Consider the following 14,211-nt stretch of genomic DNA (forward strand, 5'->3'; position numbering starts at 1 on the left):
AAAGATATTAGTATAGTTAATCTTAGTGTATTCTAAGTTCTTAAACTATATCTGAATGTTATTATTTACATTTATTATCTTATACCCTCCATTTTATGACCATCAAATTATAAGGAGTATTATTTATAAGTGGTATCTATTGAAAGCATCATCTGTGTCACTAAATACCAGAGATATCATTTGTCATTTCTCCTTGAGGGTAATAAGCCATCTTTTCTTAGGGAGAAGAAAGGTGGTCCTATGGGAGATACAGATGGTGCCTCAATGAAGACCTTGAGTCCCTTGAACATTTCTTGTTCAAGATAAACATTTAACTACTTACTCGATTTTTTACCTTTTTCAAAATATAAAACAATGTATCAATAGTGTAGCATTCCACAGACATGGTGGTCCAGCATCTATCATTCAAAATTATCCACAAGTAGAAAGATATCTAGATCCTTGCTACTCATAGTGTAACCCATATACCAACAGCATTGGTGTATTAGTTATCCCCACTGCATAACAAATACTCCAAAACTTAACAAGGTAAACAACAAACGTGTTATCTCACAGTTTCTATGAGTCAGAAGTCTGGGCACAGATAAACTGAGTGACTCTGGATTAGGGTCTCTTCCAAGTCTGCAATCAGCACGTCAGTTGGGGCTGCTGTCACATCAAGGCCCTATTCAGGGAGCATCTGCTTCCAAGCTCACTCACATAGCCAGTAGCACATGGCAGCCCTAGCGCCTTGCTAGCTGTTGTCCTGAGATATCAGTTCCTTATCATGGAGATCTCACAATAGGACAGTTCACAGCCTGGCAGATGGCTCTCCTCAGAGCAAGTGGGAGAGTATACCCAAGACAGAAAGCACAGTCTTTTTGTAACCTTTTCTCAGAAGTGACATCCCATCATCTTTGCCATATTCTATTCCTGAGAAACTAGTCAGTAGGTCCAGTCTGCACTCAAGGGCAGGGAACTACACAAGGATGTAGATCCCAGGAGAGAGGGGGTTTATTGGGAGATATCTTAGAGGCTGCCCACCTGTACTGGCATCCACTGGGAACTTGTTAGAAATGCAGGATCACAGAACTAGTGAAGAGAATCTGAATTTTAACAGGATTCCAAGGTGATCCATATGTCAAGAAGCACTGCTCTAAGGAGCAAGGGCCAGGTGCTTTATTCTGTTGCAGAGGCTGCTTCCTCACTTAATTTTACTCACTGGTGAATGTTACTTTCTAACAATTGCAAAGATTAATTTTCCTTGCAACTCAGTTCTCTCATACTCAAGAAAAAGGAAAAAATGTAGGGTTCCTGAAGGACTACTGGGCTGCAGATAGCAGATCAGAAAGAGTTGAGGGACTGAGGAAGAAAAAGGGAGCAAAAGGACTGTGACAAACAGATCTAATATCAATATCCAGTAATTACTGAAAGAGAAGATTGAGCATTTGTACGCGTAGGGATGTTCAGGACCATGGGGAAAAAGGACTAATGTCCTATTCCCTCAACAGCCCTTAAGTGCATTGCTGAATAATTCTGAATTAGAAATACTCTGTTTATGGTGGTGGCCTCTTACTACTTGATTCTGCTTGGGTCTACTTCCTTCTGTTTACCAAGATAGAGAAGTTCACAGCAGATTTTAGAAATAAACTATCAAAAATTATAATACAGAAATGCAAATACTTAAGTGAGTTTTAGGCATCTTGATTATTCCCTTTCCAAATACATTTTATATCTCCATGATGCTTAAAGAATAATCTACATTCAGTATTTGAAACCTTTCCATAAAAAAACACTAATAACTTTGGTATAAATATTTTATATCTCCCTCAAATTCTTCTTAGGGGAAAAGATAAAATTCCATTGAGCTTGTAATCCTCCATTAAAAAATGGCCTAAGGGGAAAAACGAAAATCTCTAAATCTACTTATCACAAACACAGTAGATTAGGGAAAGCCTCTATTCTATACCTTCAGTGGTAGACTGGAGCCGACTCCTACGTGGGTGTGGGAGATGTTTGTTAAATTTTTAGTAGTTTTACATACTAGTTTTTAACCACAGTCACAATTAAAACTTAAAGTATGCATATAAACCTACAAATTAATAATTTATATGAAAAAACAAAGGTAACAGATACTCAAAATCATCACTTTGTAATTATTTTCTACACTTTACGATTAATCTTTTTTTAGGTTATTTAAAACATCTGTTGTATCTACAGGGTTTTCACACTACATAATGCTGTACTACTGAGCATCTCTTACGAACCCTGTTTAGTGACATCACATTGGTAGCTTGAAACTGGCCATGGTAGGAGTATTTACAGCACAGAAATTGGAAAATGCTATAAATCAGAACTTGACTTAATTTTGTTCATTGTCCTCAAGACAGGGAAATGTTAATACTACAGATTCAGCTTAAAAGTGTGTCATGTCCTTAGCTATGACATTATCAATAGCACAAAAAAAATTGGTAAATACTCTTCATGCAGTCAAAAACTATTATCCGGTTCAGCAAAACTGCTCCCATCACTGACAAACCAGTAAAGTTCAGACGTAACTCGTGCTAAGGCTGAAACAGGCTTCAGTTTAATGAATATAATTTGTACTAGGGTGAAAAATACTTTAGCAACAGATCACGTATCAGATTTAAGGATGAAAAATTATTTAGAAAAGAGTAGGTGGATTGGGATCAATTCTATTTGTTAAATTATGGTTGAAACTGAAACCACAAGTTGCTGTACATACAAGAATTCAACAAAAATGAACAAAAGCAGTCTCTGAGAATCAATTAGTTACAGTATATGGAATTTATAATAAAAGGTACTGTATATTTTAGTGTTATTTGTGAAGAGTGTGCTACACATCTTTTGTATCAGAACAGTTTCTACTACATGCATGTATGCCTGTTTGTGTGTGTGTACGTGTGTGCATAGTTTTGCCAGGGAGCCAATTATTCAACATCTACCAGCACACCGCCCTGTCTCCTTCCCTCCCAAGGGAAACATGGCCACTACAAATCACAGAGGGGTACATTAACATATCCTAGTCTTCCATGTAAAAATATCATTTTAAGTTCTAAATTAAAAAAATGCACATGCAGAGAGAACATTTATTATAAGTTAGTGGAAACACTTCTTGGCTGGTCTGTGTTCTGCTACAAATGTGGGGAGTCCATGTTTTAGTGACATCATTCCAAATGAATTTCAGCTCAGGTGATTTACAGTCTCTTACATTAGCCAAAATTACACTTTGCATATACATATTAAAAGCTCTCAGGAAAACAATTTTCACTGTACTAGGATGTGGAAAAGGAAATGACGTCATAGGCATCTAAGTATCAACTGGACCTAAAACCTGACCGAATAAGGCTGAAAAGCTCTCTGTCTTACTTTGGTAATCAGAGGACTCGCCAGCAGACACTATACAGATCTCATGAGCAGGCCTGGTGGCGGGAATTTACGTTCAAGATTCAGGGGAGTCACACGTGCCCCTTTCAAATAAACCAGATGCAACTTTCTAATTTATCAAAACAACATCAATCGGTCAGCTGTGCTGATGATAGTGTTTTTATGTAGTAATTTAGTCTTTGGGGAAATTACTCTTCTGTGAGGTTTTAAGAAAAAAGTGAACTGTTTTAGTTAATGTTCAATTCCACATAAAAACAACTCAAATGGAGGAAGACGAAGCCGACTGATATAAAAATGGAATCCTTCGTTGCCCAGTTCAAAACAAATTCTGTTGTAAATTTTGAACTGGCTAAGAAAGCAGAGGAAAGCTTTGGCAGAATAACACTGACTTGTAAATGCTACAGGCTCTTCTCCTAAAGCATTCTAAACCAAAAGCAGTGGGTGCAAATACTGTAGAGTGTCTTCTCAGACTGTAAAGAGACAGTGACATCCTTATGGGTCCTCTGAGAGAACAGTTAGAGGAGTGCTTTAGAATTACAGCTATTAATAAAACTGCTGGTAATTTTAAGGATGAGTAGGCAGAAAATCTTCTGTATTCATCAAACTGAGGATGAGAATTTGGCAAATTTGAAGAGGGAGCAAATTTAGACATGAGGAGGTTATATAAAGGGAATATCCAGATAAACTGCTGGAAAAACAATATTCTAAGCACCTTTACAAAAGCTCTTTAAATGAGTACACATAGATGCTTTTGAATTTTTTTTTTTGTATATTTAGAAATAAATATGGCTAGAAAAGAGGCCTCCCCCTAACTACAAATTTGAAAAAAAATGCCGGTTGGTTTCTTCTACTTACACGCTAGGATTAGAGCATCACATTACAAGGTAAATCTTATTTATTTTCCTTTCTTCATGTGCATGATTATGAACTTGCTTGCAAAGTAGTCTTTCTTCTAATTCATATAACAGCTTTCTGGACATTTGGGATTTGGGTCATGGATACTGTGGATTTTAGAGTAGGGATTTATAACTGGGAGATGGCTTGCTTTCATCTGATTAGTCAATTCCCATAAATAAAAGGATAAAAATGGCGCAGGAGAGCTTTGTGAGAGAGATGAACACACGGCGCTGTGCAAGCCTGCATGATGACAAGGTGGAGGGAGCAACGTCCCTATTTGGAAGATACATCCAGCAGCTCATGTGCACATTTCAGTTAATATATAGACCTATTAAAGATGATATGTATGTTTATCTTGGAGCAGACACAAATACGATTTTTAGTGAAACTCAAATGGCAAAAGCTAAAATTACTGTTACCACACAATTTCTGATACGGTGATTAAAATTCACATGGAGAGCTCAAACTTTAGCCTTGAGTTTTTTTACTAGCTAAGTAATTTGCCGGAGATGGAGCAGCAAATTGACTGGTCTGTCTCCTGTAGAGCTTGCATGGTTCTCTAGTCGTAGAAACAATTTTGTAATCAAATGGCCACAGGAATGACAATCAGAGACTATGTTAGAATGAAGAGTAATCCTGAGACAATCTGATCTACAGAATCTTCTTAGCAAATAACATTTTCAATGAAACCTCAATATAAAAAGCAAACAAAAGTGACAGGTGGATTCCTCAGTTGAATTAAATCTTCATTATTGGGCAGAAATTAGTCTTTGTTCACAGACTGCTTTCCTATGTTCACTGGATCCTGTGGCTCACTGGAGCTCAGAATAAACCCCCAGGATTCTTCTTCATGTATACGAAAGTTGTATATACCAAGCCACCTTGCCCAAAGGTCAACAGGTAGACGGTGGCAGTGGCAGGCCAGAGCCCTGTCCTGTGGTCCTCACACCATCACCAAAGAAGTCAACTTAGTTGGCAACTCCCTGATTAAATGAAAATGTGACCACCTTCTCTCTTTCTTGGATTCCACTGAGCCAATTCATAACCTTTGTATTCTTGCAGTATTAAAATGATAGTCTGGACAAAAACATAGATCTGGAAAAGTTTATTATTAAGAATATTTGCAAGATCTTTTCTGACCCACCTCCTAGAGTAATGAAAATAAAAACAGAAATAAACAAACGGGTCCTAATGAAACTTCAAAGCTTTTGCACAGCAAAGGAAACCATAAACAAGATGAAAAAACAACCCTCAGAATGGGAGAAAATATTTGCAAACAAAGCAGCAAAGGATTAATCTCCAAAATATACAAACAGCTCACGGAGCTCAATATCAAAAAAACAATCCAATTAAAAACTGGGCAGAAGACCTAAATAGACATTTCACCAAAGAAGACATACAGATGGCCAAGAGGCCCATGAAAAGATGCTCAACATCACTAATTATTAGAGAAATGCAAATCAAAACTACAATGAGGTATCACCTTACACCAGTCAGAATGGCCATCATCACAAAATCTACAAACAATAAATGCCGGAGAGGGTGTGGAGAAAAGGGAACCCTTTTGCACTGTTGGTGGAAATGTAAATTGATGCAGCCACTATGGAGAACAGTATGGAGGTTCCTTAAAAAACTAAACATAGAACTACCATATGACCCAGCAATCCCAAAGTACTGGGCATATACCCTGAGAAAACCGTAACTCAAAAGGACACATGTAACCCAATGTTCATTGCAGCACTATTTACAATAGCCGGGACATGGAAACAACCTAAATGTCCAATGATAGATGAATGGATAAAGAAGAGGTGGTACATATATACAATGGAATATTACTCAGCCATAAAAAGGAATGAAATTGGGTCATTTGTAGAGATGTGGATGGACCCTGAGTCTGTCATACAAAGTGAAGTAAGCCAGAAAGAGAAAAACAAATATCGTATACTAACGCATATATGTGGAATCTAGAAAAATGGTACAGATGAACCTATTTGTAGGGTAGGAATAGAGACACAGATGTAGAGAACGGACATGTGGACAGAGGGGTAAGGGGAAGGTGGGACGAATTGGGAGATTAGGTTTGACATAAGTACACTACCATGTGTAATATAGATAGCAGTGGGAACCTGCTATATAGCACAGGGAGCTCAGCTCGGGAGGGAGGTCCAAGAGGACAGGGATACAGGTATACATATAGCTGATTCATTTCACTGTACAGCAGAGACTAACAACATTGTAAAGCGATTTTACTCCAATTAAAAAAAAAAGAATATGTGCTCTTTCAAGACCCCCCATTTCAATTTCTACCCTAGACCCAGTTCATTGCTTGTTCAAAAAACTTCAGGCTTCATTCAGTCTAGAGTTGAGAGACCTGTTAGGATACAATCCTAAAGCATGAGAGACTTATGAAGTACAAAGATGGATTGCATCTTTGAAGGGGACCAAGTCCCCTTCACTGTGATGCTTACAAGCTCATGTGGGATACAGAAAATAATAAGTAAACAATAATAAGCAAGATGATTTCCACTAGTCATAAGTATTATGAGAGAACATAAAAACATAGAAATGTTGTGTACAACTAAGCGTGGGGACTGGATACCATGATTGATCAGACAGGCGCTCTCCAAGGAGGAGTCACTTAACCTCAGACAATGAGGAGGGCCTCCCAACTCCCAATATCTTCAGAGTAAAGCCCTGGGATCTTATATGACCTCAAGTGAGAAAACCACACATATTTCTGCCCAAGAGGCAAGTCTACCGTCTTTTTAATGGATGGCCAGACTTCCTAAGGACTGACATACTAACAGTGAGGAAAGGCAGGGCAGCTACTGGAGACAGAAGCCACACTGTGATTTAGTCCTGTGGTGAATTGTTCCTACTTTGAAGGTTCATCCGCAGTAACATAATCGCACCTTAGCTCCAGGAGAAAGCAGTGTGAAGTGGCCTGGAGCGCCAGGTAATGGGCAGGGAGCCGGGGGCTCCCACGGTGGGAAGCTGTTTACTCTCTCCCCAGGAGGACACAGGGTTAGACACAGTTAAGTCTGTAATCATTATCAGCCAGATCAACACGTTCTAAGTGACTTGCTTTTGTCATTTTTCCCCTAACAGTGGTTCAATGGCCTGTGAATGTTTGCTTTCAGAAGAAAAGAATTTTTTTTATTTCAATAAATCATTCATGGTCAAAGGAAGCTTTTGTTACTTCAGCGTCTACTCCCCTCTCATTCATATTGCTCAACAAAACTGAACAATTTTTATGTGATGCAGCCGCTGTTTAGCTCAGACAAAAACTGCTGGAAAAAAACTATCCTAAGTATGTTTTAACCCCCAGTTGATACAGTTGCTGGGAACGTGTATTATTGTTGTCTCAAGAGCTGAACTTTCTCAGATCCTAAAATTATGACTATTTCCAAAAAAAAAAAAAGCAATCCATGCTTAAGACAGACCTTAAGAGATGTACGAAATGTAAGACACAGCTTCTTTAAGGAACTGAAAGCTTACCTGAAGAACCAGTGAGAAGACACAATAATAGGTAGCAACATAAGTGTACAAAATTAAGGTATACTGTTAGATACAAACTAAAAGGACCGAGAGGTTAAGCGGGCCAGCAGAAGAGGCTAGAATCAGCAAGTGGTGCTTGATGGGAGAAGTAGGACCTCAAGAAAGGGGAGGATCTGGACAGCAAGAGAGTCAAGTATTTCAAGTGAGGGGAGTAACAAGGAACACGCCCAGAGCTGGGCAAGTGCGGGAACAATTTCACAGGACAGGGTGGGGATGTGAACAAATGCAGCTGTGTTTCGTTTGCGAGCTGTCGGGGAAATGGTCACACCTCTGTTGCACCACGCCTACAATGGGCACAGCAAGTTTTATCAGCTACAGATGACTAACTGAAGAATTTTGTAAGACTACAGCTCCAATTTATTTTCTAGGCTCCTTAGTGGATGTAAGCAAATTGTGGATGATTTGTAAATATTGGTTGTATTGCTTGTAATTTGAACAGTATCTTGATGACTCATGGAGTATGGGTAGTATTTGAATATGAAGATTGCCAAAAAAACATCCTGCCCCCACACAACATTACTGCAAGGTCATTGAGACAACACCACAAATAGAAAAGCATCTCAAGACTTACTAAGTTCTGCTCATGAATACCTCAGAGAGAAATGATTGTCATTGCTGACCCCCTATGCATTTTTGGTGCATTTCTCAGAGAAGATAAGGTAGTCACCCAAGTTACTTTATTTAATATCCTAGCAAAATTAAGGGTTCTTAAATTGTACTTCATGCTTTTTATATTTACACATACGTATGTATGTGTATGCACACACATTTCAACCTATAATCTTACATCTTTGAAGTCACTGTAGAAATTCCATCTGTCCCAATATCTGTTTATCATATTCACTCAATCCAAAGTTCCCCTTCAGTTATAGATTAACTCCTACCCAGGAAATATTTTTACAATATGAATGCATACATCTGAAGACAATAGGCTTCTTTCTCCCTTATGGCTTGAGTCACTCACGACCGAGTGCCTTTGAGAATTCTAGAAACCCACAAATCTGAATTAGTCCTGGGTCTTAAAGAGAGAATTAGCAAAGTCCAGCCTCTTGGGTTAAAGACCCCAACAGAAGAAACTGGAATCCCTTTCAAACCATAATGAGTGTGACTAGGACCTCTGGTGGCCAAATTTGTCTCTGCCTCCCTGTCCAGGCCCTGGCATTTTTGTAGGAGCCTTATTTCTTCAGTTCCAACAAGAACAAGGGCTATCATGAGACTTCTTGCAGCCTCCCTTTCCCCACCTTCCCCAGAACAACCACACCCTTGATGTTAACATATATTCCCATTGAACTGTAGCGCCTACAAAGAAATTCTGCTTTGTGGCTGAGAAGACAGATTTCTCTGAAGTAACTTAAGACCATCAAAAACACTATACACCTAGAAAGCACTATGGGGAGTTCTAGAACCTCCCCAGAGTCTCATATCCAATTTTGATTGGGACTTCCCTAGACAAATTTGAAGGAAATAATCAGATCTACAGAAAACATCTGTACATTCATTGTGTAGAGTGGATTGGCCTCGTTTATCAGCACACTTCTGGATTCAGGGAATATTAAAACACTTTGGTTCTTCTTAAAAATAAAAGCATTATTCAGCATTATATATTTGTCAATATAATCATGAAAAGTGCAGACCTTGGGGCTTCCCTGGTGGCGCAGTGGTTGAGAGTCCGCCTGCCGATGCAGGGGACGCGGGTTTGTGCCCCGGTCCGGGAGGATCCCACATGCCGCGGAGCGGCTGGGCCCGCAAGCCATGGCCACTGAGCCTGCGCGTCCGGAGCCTGTGCTCCGCAACGGGAGAGGCCACAACAGTGAGAGGCCTGCGTACCGCAAAAAAATAAATAAATAAATAAAAAGTGCAGACCTTTTCTGTACTCTGAACTTTTTTTTTTTTCTAGATTTCAGTTTCTTCATCTAAAAAATGGGGATAAAAATAATAATACCTACGGCACAGGGTTACTGTTATAATGTAATAAGTGTTCGGTTTTGTATTGGTGCTTGCCACATCATCACTCAAAAAATAGGAGCTGCTGCAATGACGATGATGATTCCTTAATTTATACATTCCTCTTCTCCCCACCTCTCAATGTCCACACACATGTTCTCAATTAACATGGATAAACTATTAATCTGGCCAGAGAGAGAACAAGATTCTTGACAGAATCTGCCATTCAATAGGTTACTTCCAGGTGGCTTGGTCAGGGTCAGGGATGCAGGTGGAGTTTTATCGTGCTTTTGGCGCCTGATGGGGCTGACAGAAGTGAGTTCTTTGATTAAGACGTCTACCATTTGTCAGCAGTTTTCAAAAAGATCCCGCACTCAAGTGAATTTGCATTTTATTCTATGGATTTAAAATCATGGACTGCAGAAGACAGAATTTAAATGCCTTTTGGGTCTTTCAAGAACACAGAGTAACTGGCAGGTCTCTCCTCTCTCCCTGTCCTCCGTAGGTTAACCTCAGAGCCACAGACGGCAGGCTCATGCGTCAGTTGCTCCTCATTAACGAGAGCATTGAGTCCATCAAGTGGATGATTGAAGAGAAAGCCACCATCACCAGCCGAGGCAGCAGTCTCAGTGGCAGCCTGTGCAGCTTACTGGAGAGTCAGAGCACCTCCTTATATGGCAGCTACAACAGCCTCCATGATGGCAGCGACGGGCTCGATGGCATCTCCGTGGGGAGCTACCTGGACACTTTGGCAGACGATGTCCCAGGCCGTGAGACCCCGTCAGACTTGGACCAGTTCAGTGACAACTCAGTCATAGGGGACTCACACGCACTGCACAAGCGTCCCAAATTGGATTCTGAATACTACTGCTTTGGCCAATGACCCAGTTTTTTGCATGGGATTGGTGTGCAATTAACTTGTATTTATCCTTCTTCTCCGCTGCTATATTTTTGGTGTGATTTTTTTTAAAATATGACAACCTTTTAAAAAGAAGCTTATTTTGGACGGCTTGATGGTATTTCTGTTGCTCCTAGTATTTCTCACCTGGACTGATTAATCTCTGTCTCTCTTACGTCTCTATTTTTATTTATTACAGTGATTTTTCTCCCTTCTTTCACAGTGGCACAAATAAGGTAGGGGGAAAAGAATAAGCAATAATTATGTTTTTGCTTCTGTTTTCAGGGCAAGGGGTCAGGGATTACAAGATAAACTTTGCTAAATTTTACAATAAACCAAAGTCTGATAGTAACTAATGTTGTTGCTTGTATTCTTAAATGTTTCAGAGATTCATTTTCCAGAAGACACTGAGGTTTATTACTGTTTGTATGTTGGGTTGAACAAAATGCTCGGGACAAAGCTAGGCATTATTTCTAGGCCACAACGTCCTAGCGTGAAGTCAACAATACTGTTAGTCACACACTTCTCATGACAATCATTTGGAAGCCCCAACTCTATGCAATCTGTTCAGTTAAATTTGCTGTTCATAGATCAGCATTTTGTCATCAGTCAAGCTGTAGACTAAGTTGTGTAATTATATATATGATTCTCCCAAATTTCAAAGAATAATTGAGATTAGGTATGGAGGTGATTAGAGGTTAAGGTGTCCTAAATTTAATTGTATTTTAGATTCCGTTGATGCTTACTGCATGCATTTTACAATTCTAGGATATATAAAGACACAGATGCACACAATGGATGAATGGATGGATGGATGGATGGATGGATGGATGGATGGATGGATGGATAGAGTGGGAAGTAGAATCACTATTCCCTTAAGAAGTCTAATAGTCTAATAGATCCTTTCATCCTGGGAAGGGTAAATAATCTCTTAATTTTCTGAAATGACATCTGAAAATATCACTCGTACTGAACATTTAGTTTTGATGTAATATTATTAATCCTCTACATTTATTTTACCTTGATGATTCCTAGTGAGTGAATCTTATTGAGATTTCAAGCTGTTCTTTGTAATGATATAGGTTTCTGCACTAAACACTTGACAATATGAATCAAAAAGTCCTTCTACTTGTAACTTTAAAATGCCTATACTTAAGAAATGATTTCCCCCAGATTTCCTTTGTTATTATACGTATTGCATACTTGTCAAATTTGTTCTTTCCAGGTTATATATTATTCAATTTCCAATTAATATAGACCCTATAGGTTTTTTACAGTAGTCCTTTTTTCATAAATTGCTGATAAAATCCTCATCAACAACAACCTCACGATGTCAGGATTGTCTCCGTTCTGTGTTTGAGGAAAATGAAACACGTAGAAAGTAGGTAACAGGGTCAAATCTCCCAGTAAGTGTCAAAGCTGGCACTTAAACATGAGCCTGTCTTATTCTAACAGTAAAACTTGGTACCTATAGTAGTAAAATAATAACGTATGGATGAGAATGCAAACTTAACCCCTGACAAAAATAAAGTGAGCAATCATTTTTCTTCCAAATCAGTAGGACCTACATTTTTGAATATGAGCTTTCTGAGCCCTTTCTTGAAATCACATGTCCAGTCAGTGATGTGCTCATAGGTAAATCAGGGAGTTGGCCACATGCCAGCTATTCCTCATCTATTTCCCCCTTTCTACTTTCTTTCATTTTAAACTTAGTAAAGGCTGGTGGGTTGGCTATTTTATTTGTTTGGTTTTAATCTGGAATTAAGCCAAGCAATTTGTAGCACAGTTTTTTTTTTACCATATTAAAATCCAAGAGCATGCATTATGATCTAGTAGATAAAACATCATTAGAACCAAGACTGAAGAATTTCAAACAGAGGGTAATGACATATGCAATTGTATGTCTATAGCACCGCAAGGAGAACATTTCCAACAAGAGAGAAGTGAGCAGACAGCAAGACTATACGAGGCTTCGAGGCTAAATTCTAACCTCTTCAAACCCTGAGATTTGTCTAGAACAAGCCAGGCACAGGAAAGATGATTTCTGTCCTCAGATCACTGTTTCAGCTTGTAAATTCAATCCGGCCAATTTCTTTCACACCCTCCTTTTACCAATCAGCTTCCCCTGCTATCTGTCCATCCTACGCCCGCTATAAATTTCTTCCCTATACAAAGGAAATGAACAAGCATGAGTGAAATGTGTAGAATAGTTTTCATTTATGCATCTTATTTTAAGGGACCTATAATGAACATTGGAAGAACACTTGAGAACTTTTTTTTGGCTCTATAAATTTCACTGTTGTATGTGCTTTACAGCTATTCCTGTTTTTTTTTTTTGTAAAAGATACCAAATATAGAGTCTATAATTTAGACATATGGAGTAACATATAAGCCAACAATGTTTTGATAGTTGATTTTACTAAGAGGAGGGGAATATGCAACTAAACAACACTAATTATTGACATATTCATTGGTCTCAAGAGAATGAATGCATTTTCAACTAAAAAATTCCTATAACAAATCTATGACCTGGAGCGTTTGATATTTGATCTCTGTCAGTACCACGAGGAAATGGGGTAAAAAGTTGAAGTGCCTTCAAACTATTCTGCCTGCACTGAGTTGTGTTCTCCCAGAAAAATGCAATTTTCCTCAGTTGCAGTAACCTCTCTTGTCTGTTTTATACTGGGGAGAAGATAAGATAATTGGAGGTAAGGAATTTAGACAATTTAAAGCTATTACATTTTTGGAGTTTTGAAAATAAAGGAACTCAAAATAACCAACTTAGAAGTCTTAACTTCAAAGAAACTTCAGTATTTATACTATGTCAGCCCCAAATTGCATAGCATCAAGTTCTAGGTATTTGCCAACCTTTAGAAATGCAATATGATCCTTTGCTGCCGGGTGAATTGTAAAGACACTTGGAGCTCCACGAATAATGTCAATCAGGCATTTTGACCCCCAATCCCATCAAAATACAATCACCACCATGATGCCCAAATAAATGGTTATTTTGAGGTTCTCATCTCATTGATATCTCAGCAGCAGTTGACACATTTGATCACTGCTTTCTTTCTTTTTTTTTTTTTTTCTTATTTTATTTCTTTATTTTTTGGCTGCGTTGGGTCTTTGTTGCTGCACGCGGGCTTTCTCTAGCTGTGGCGAGAGATGGCTACTCTTCGTTGCAGTGCGCGGGCTTCTCATTGCAGTGGCTTCTCTTATTGCGGAGCACGGGCTCTAGGTGCACAGGCTTCAGTAGTTGTGGCTCGCGGGCTCTAGAGCACAGGTTCAGTAGTTGTGGCGCATGGGCTTGGTTGCTCTGCGGGCATGTGGGATCTTCCCGGGCCAGGGATCGAACCCGTGTCCCCTGCACTGGCAGGCAGATTCTTAACCACTGCGCCACCAGGGAAGCCCTGATCACTGCTTTCTTGAAAGACTGTCTCATTTGGCTTCCAAGGCATCCCTCTCTCTTGGATTCCCTCATTCCCCACTGCCTGCTTGTTAGCATAACTCTGTTGCGGCTTCTCTTC

The 14,211-nt window shown here is 39.2% G+C and overlaps 1 protein-coding gene across 1 annotated transcript in view; it reads left to right on the forward strand.

Annotated features, from left to right (window-relative positions):
* LURAP1L (leucine rich adaptor protein 1 like) overlaps positions 1-10,979 on the forward strand; it is a 44,527-nt gene extending 33,548 nt beyond the window's left edge. Inside the window, exon 2 of the mRNA XM_082843133.1 lies at positions 10,292-10,979. Coding sequence (XP_082699259.1) covers positions 10,292-10,669 — 378 coding nt within the window. The 3' untranslated portion in view covers positions 10,670-10,979. The remainder of the gene's footprint in view (positions 1-10,291) is intronic.
* Positions 10,980-14,211: the final 3,232 nt, after the last annotated feature.

This window comes from Leucopleurus acutus (assembly GCF_964270905.1).
Source record: "Leucopleurus acutus genome assembly, chromosome: 7".
NCBI lineage: Eukaryota > Metazoa > Chordata > Mammalia > Artiodactyla > Delphinidae > Leucopleurus > Leucopleurus acutus.